Source organism: Helianthus annuus, chromosome 11 (assembly GCF_002127325.2).
Source record: "Helianthus annuus cultivar XRQ/B chromosome 11, HanXRQr2.0-SUNRISE, whole genome shotgun sequence".
Lineage (NCBI taxonomy): Eukaryota > Viridiplantae > Streptophyta > Magnoliopsida > Asterales > Asteraceae > Helianthus > Helianthus annuus.
Genome location: NC_035443.2, coordinates 54,719,370 through 54,726,098, shown reverse-complemented (window position 1 = coordinate 54,726,098; position 6,729 = coordinate 54,719,370). Strand labels below are relative to the sequence as shown.

The 6,729-nt window shown below is 36.9% G+C and overlaps 1 protein-coding gene across 2 annotated transcripts; it reads right to left on the bottom strand.

Moving 5' to 3' along the window:
- Positions 1-1,610: 1,610 nt before the first annotated feature.
- LOC110877007 lies at positions 1,611-5,784 on the bottom strand. Of its 2 annotated transcripts, XM_022125177.2 has the most exons (3): positions 5,538-5,784; positions 3,900-4,022; positions 1,611-2,995 (listed from the first exon to the last, which is right to left on the bottom strand). In XM_022125177.2, exon 3 carries the CDS (start codon positions 2,980-2,982, stop codon positions 1,942-1,944), a length of 1,041 nt encoding a protein of 346 aa, XP_021980869.1. In that variant the 5' UTR covers positions 2,983-2,995; positions 3,900-4,022; positions 5,538-5,784; the 3' UTR covers positions 1,611-1,941. The 2 variants fall into 2 exon arrangements, with proteins under 2 accessions (XP_021980869.1, XP_021980856.1); XM_022125164.2 differs by lacking the exon at positions 3,900-4,022.
- Positions 5,785-6,729: the final 945 nt, after the last annotated feature.

Below are 6,729 nucleotides of genomic sequence, written 5' to 3'. Positions count from 1 at the left end.
ACGAATGACCAGAGATTAGAGAATCTGAGCTGATCAGGGATGTCTTCTGGGGTAAATGAAGTGTCATTTTATAAGGGAAGACATCTCCCAAAGTAGCATGTATTAGACTAGTAATCCTGCTTGCAGTGGAGGGTTTCCCCTTTTGGGGTTGAAGGCTTTTGACCCCTGGGTAATAGCGTGTATTGTGCAGACCTGCTTTGCTTTTGCGGCTATGGGTTGGTGAAGCGATCTCCGGATGTGACTGGCCACTGTTTCCGCCTCGCTTTTCCCATCTCACAGCTTTTAACCATTGAACCGTTTAACTGTTTGAGCATTTGCATATTTAGTCATTTTATTTAGTCTTGCATATGACACTACACCTATAGGTCTATACGAGGCCTACACGGGACCTATAATACACTATACGATACGATACAATACTACACCTATAGGCTTATACGAGGCCAATACGACCTATACTATACCACACATATACAATAGGGTAGGATAGGATAAAATACTATACTACACCTATAGTTCTATACACTATACGATATAGTAAGATACTATATGATAAGAGACCACACCTATAAGCCTATACGAGCCTTATACTACACTATATGATACGATAAGATACTATACGATACTACACTATAGGTCTATACGAGGTCTATATGGGACCTGTACTACACTATATGATATGATACCTAACAATGTTTTTTATTAACTTTAAAAAAGCTACTTATTTTTATAAAACTTTGTTAAAACGATAAATATTGTATAACAGTGTTTGTAAGAAAAACCCCTTATATGTGGCTTGTACGAGGCGTATAACGGGTAGATGTGGTAAAAAAGACCATTTTGTCCCTGGTTCTGGTTATGTGTGACCCCAAAACTAGGGGTAAAATGGTCTTTTTTTTTAACATTAAGTATTTTTTAATCTTTATTTTAGGGCTGCTAACACATAATGCTTTAAAAACTGGGCCACTCAACCATTTGGATTGGACCATTCTGAACTTAAAATTGAAAAGAAAATACATATATACAAAAAATTAGGTTATAGCCAAGTCGCAAATAGATGAAAAATATAAATTAAATTAAATAAAAAATTAACCATCGTAAAAGCAAGTCTTCCTCTCCCTAAACTAACAAAAAAAGACAAACAAATAATGAAAAACATTGAGAACTGGTTCAATTGATTTAGAAATTGTGATTTTTTAACAAGCACCATGAGATCTAATTCTACGTTTGATTGATTTTCTTATCGCTTTCCATCCCCGTTCATTTGTATTGTGTCGTGTATCGCCAACGCCGTTTATGCCATCCCAACCTATAACGCTATGTTACTTTCGATCATGGTCATGTTATGAACTGCGTTCCGACCTTAGTCATCAAGATTTGTGCACTTTACAACACGAACCCAGCCTTGTTTTGTTTCGGCCTCGAATCAAATGCTACCATGTTACAGGCACAATGGCTTGACTCAGCCCAGCTTTTCTTCCATTATTACCGTATAACAAGTGTTTCTCGTCAGATATCAGACATCGTCATTAACAATCTATATTTTACTTCAGTCCGAGCATTCAAGAATCTCATGTTCGAACCCGATACAACCCAAACAACAATACAAGAAACATTTCAAAAGATGTAAATACAAAAGATCAAATCTTTACATGGGTGTGATTCAAATTTAAAGAATGTTCAAATTCAGTAAGTTTTGAAGATGCATAAACAGGTCCTGGGCAAGGGAATCATTAAAAATTACAAACACAAATAAAAAAAAAAAAAGAGAAAAAAATTACTTTCTTTCCAATTTGAAGTGAAGCCAATGGCAAACTGAGAGGCAAATGTGCGCATATACAAATGAACTCCATTGCCATTTCTCTTCTTATCCCTCCTAAAAAGCTTCTAACTTTAACATCTTCTTGATTCCCTTCTTTACATCCCGTTTTATACACGTATCTACGTTTGACTACTCCGCCGTCTCCTCCCCGACCTCCCCAGTAAAACCCCCTGGCGGCGGAGCCGGTTAACCAGTGACATGTCATTGCCACCGTCATCACCACCACCACCACCACCACCATCATCATCATCATCATCACTTTCACCTTCGTTATTGTTTTCATTTCTACCAAACGAGCCCTCGTTACCGCCAGCACCAAATGCATGAAACAAGAGAAACACGTTAACAAGACTGTTATCACCCGCCACATCTAAACCACCACCAGTGTTGCCCCGCCCTAAATCACCCACGTCAAAGCCCTCCTCGTCATCGTCATCCGAGTCTGACCCGTACGAGTTCCGTTCAATCACGTAATCGCCAAACACCACTGCTCCCGGCATTGATGACGTCACCGTGCTAATCACGTCTTCGCGTTCTCTCTCACGTTCGAGCCGCCGCCATTTCTGTTCTTGATCGGGGTCCACTTCCCGTGGCTTAGAACACGGGTGTTCCGACTTAACATGCTTCTTCAGTTCCTTATACGCCCCGATAAAAGAACAATTCTCATGCATACATGTTCTTTTCTTACAGTTAAGATATTCCCGAGTTGACTCCACCACCGTCCACCCTTTGACTTGGCCTCGGCAAAGAGGACACGCCAGCTCAGCCACTTCTCCATGCTTCTCAACAGGCCAACCCGATAACGAATCCAAAACGTTACCAATGGTTGTTAACGCTGGTGGGTGATGTGGCGACAGAGATGTGGTTTTGGTGTAGGCTTTTTTGTACTGGTCGAGGCAGTTGGAATAGCGAGAGCTAGTGCCGCACATGTAAGGGCGGCAACCCTTATCGTGTGAAGAGCATAGAAGAAGAACAGCATTGTGAGGATATTCCATGCATACTGAGCAGGTGATATCTTCCAACTCTTTTTTGGGCATGCTTATGGTTGATTTTTTTTCATTCGGATGCAATAAATGATGTTCACAAGTGAGCATTGGATATGGGGTTGCCCTGCAGTTTCTTGAAGCCATTCTGCGTCTTCCCCTGGTGCCTTTTGCCATTCTTGAAATGAACCTGTTGCAAACACATTAATTATTCGAATCAGAGGTGGTAATGTAGATAAATATACTTAGAAATGGGTTGAAATAGGTTATATTTTATTGCTAACGGGTCAAACATGTAGAATCAAAAGGTTAACTAAAAAGAAAATGAGAAAAACGAATCATATAAGCTGTGAAAAATAATTCATTACCGAGACCATACAGTTTTGTATTGTCTACAAAAGACCTAAAAAAATTGGACAGAAAGTGTTCCAGGTCAAGCCAGCCTGATTGGACATATACTACAGAATTACCCGTTTTAACCTGATACTCAACCCGCTTATTTGCCCACTAACAGGAACCCAGATGATATAAGTTTTATAAGAAAGGTAGTTAAAAATGCATTTGTTTCAGAGGGCAGTGTACATGAATGACAATGAACAACCTACCAATAAAAGAATATGCAGTAGTATCAAACAGTTTTAATTACCAAGAAATAGTCTCAGCACCGATCGTTCACAAATTCACAAATACATTGTGTGCAACTACGGGGCATCAAGAAAAAACATTTAGTTACATGCCCAGAGTGACATGATTGATAAATCAGCAAGCAAAAGATACTATTCTGATCTTGAAGTTGACGCTAACCACTAACCAGTAGCAACTTTGGATGAATAAATTTTTGTTTTTATATGAACATTTCCAAATTGATACTTTTATTTTAACCCTGTCCCTAAAACAATGACAGATAACTAAAATGCCTTTCTTGAGAGAGATCTTTATATGGATGATGAAATGTGGTAAAATTCCAAAATGCACATGTGCAAAAAAAAAAAAAAAAAACTAGATAATAACAAGATGACACAAGATGGGAGGATGACGCGTATGCCAAAAAATATATTTTATAACAAAAGAAAGAGCTTCAGACAAATTTAAACCTCAAAACTACTTTTTTTTTTAAATCTGAGAAACCAAGTCAACACCGGTATGCAACTTCCCTAAATTGACTTGCCAACTTGGAATTAGTTCCCGTGCTACCAAAATGACTGGATGACATCAATCTACGAAAGTTAAAATCGTCATTACCATAAAGAAAAAGAATATTAAGCAGATATAACCAAGAAAAGCTAAAGCTCAGATTAAAAAAAAAAAGAGTTAAATGCCATTTTAGGCCCTGTGGTTTTGGCTATTTTGCCAGTTTAGTTCAAAGGTTTCGTTTTTCTCCTGTAGGTCCAAAAAGGTTTTACCGTTGCCATTTTAGTCCACTGGGTTAACGTCATCGATTTTTTTTGTTAACTAGAAGGGCAATTTGGTCATTTTATATGTAATTCTGTTAACTAAAAAGGCAATTTGGTCATATAAAATGACTGAATTGCCCTTCTTGTTAACAGAAATAATGGATGAAGTTAACCCAGTGGACTAAAATGGCAACAGTGAAACCTTTTTGGACCTATATGCGAAAAATAAAACCTTTGGACTAAACTGGCAAAATGACCCAGACCGCAGGGACTAAAATGACATTTAACTCAAAAAAAAATCCTCTGCTGATGATGTTGATTGCTTGAGTAAGATATAAACTTGAATAGATCACCTCTAGAATGTGATCACAATCTCCTACTAAAAAAGACAAAAGGATAGATTCTAATCAAAACTGATCAAGAACAGATAGATTGTCTAACCCAATTTAGTTACAAAAAAATCCTAACAATACTGAAAATCCAGATGTGTAGATCACCCGATTTGATTAATGCTCAATCAGGCTTGATTTAAGAACATCATCCAAGCGAATGACAAATGTAAGACTTAACACGACGCATCTCACCCAGCAGATAGCAAAATCATCATAATTTGAATCATACAACTAATAAACTTGGGCCAAGTCAAGATCTTAAAGTTAAAATTATTACAGCATTTGACCCGATACAAAAAAGTTCTACTCGCAAAAATGGCAAAAAAAAAAAAAAAAAAAAAAAAAAAACTAATCAGAATTGATCAAGAAAAGATAGATAGACTAACCACACATCAATCTACATACAAAAACGATCGTAACCGAAAATCCAAACGCGTAGATCACCCAATTTGATTAATATTCATATAGCAATCTAAGTAATTATCACCATCATCATAATTTAGATCATGAAGCTAACAATGTTCAACCACAAGACCACTCAGTAAAATTCAAAAGGAAAAAACTGAAATTGGGTTCACATCAATCAAATGCAATGATTTAAAGAGGTAAAACTCTAATAAACGCAACAAAAAAACTTACAATTAAATCCAAATCTGGATCCACCGAAGATAAACATATGTTTAAGTAACAACCCAAGATATAAATAGCGAAAAAGTCATATCCAAACAATCACGCGAGCGACAGTTAGAAATGAATAAATTAATTAATCCATGTTCATAAGGCATCAGGATTTACTTCATATAATAATAAATAAAAAGGAAAAGGCACATGCGGTTGGCGTATAACCCACCCCTAAATCTGAGATTCCAACTTAAAATACTCATAAATCATCAGAAACAAATAAAGAAAGGAGTAAGTTATAGAATCAGTGATAGGAAAATTGTACCTGAAAAGTGTTGATAGGGGATTTGGTGAAAGTGTTGAGGGTTAGGGCTTGTTTGGGTCTAGAAATGGACGAGATGAGCGGTGAGATCGATGAAAGTTATCGAGGACGCGGGCATTTCGATTTTTTTTATCTTGCGAAACCCATGAGAGAGAGAGAGATGATTTTATGGATTCGATTCCTCTACCATATTCGTTTTCTAGAGAGAGAAAGATAGAGAGAGAGAGCAGTTTGGGGAAAGTGGGGAATCAGGACTCTACGCGCTTTTGGGAGCGTGTATTTGTGGTGAAGATGAGATTGAAAGATGTGGTTAAAATGAGGACATAATGTTAATATGGAACTAGATTGTTTGACATGAGTCATATGTTAGTGGCGGTGATGTCTTAATTGTTTATACTAAGATTTGTTACAAACACAACGATCTAACAACATCGATGTGATGATCAACACATAAAACTCTCAAGAATTGACGAAAACACGTATGAGAGCTAAACAAAGAAAACGTTAATTATTAGAGAGAATGAACAATAACGACCGAATGAATCTTACAAAGACTTGTGGTGTATTTATATCCAGGCCTTCAAAGGTCATATCTCCTTGATATCGGGTGTCTACGTGCGTCCAGCTGCAACAGCACCTTTAGGCCCAATGATTCCACACACCAATAAGCCCACTACGATGACCTTTAACAAGCCCAAACCTCGCACATAATATAACAAACATGTTACAAACATTTTAATAAATAACTAAGCAAATATAAAAGTGAATTATCATTATATTTCAACATTCCCCTCAGTTTTATATTTGAAACAAACTAACAAGACCAAAAGACTTACACATATTCTTACGATGACTTGACAATAGACATTTGGTAAAAATTGCCTATGCAGATGATCTCACAACACTTTGTGTTTTACTCTTCTAGGAAACAAAAGAGCCTCCTAGAAACACACAATAACCAATTATTGATCTTCTGTCAACAACATTTTTTGCCCAATCAGAATCAGCATATGCAACTGAAACTGATCACTCTTTTTTATCAAGACTTCCAATTTAGGAGCCTTTTCAAATATCTTAGCAACCTCAAAGCCAGTTGCATATGACCTTTTAAAGGCTTATGCATAAACTGGCTGAGAAAATGAACACTATAAGCAATGTTTGGTCTTATGTGAGAAAGATATATTAACTTCCTTAT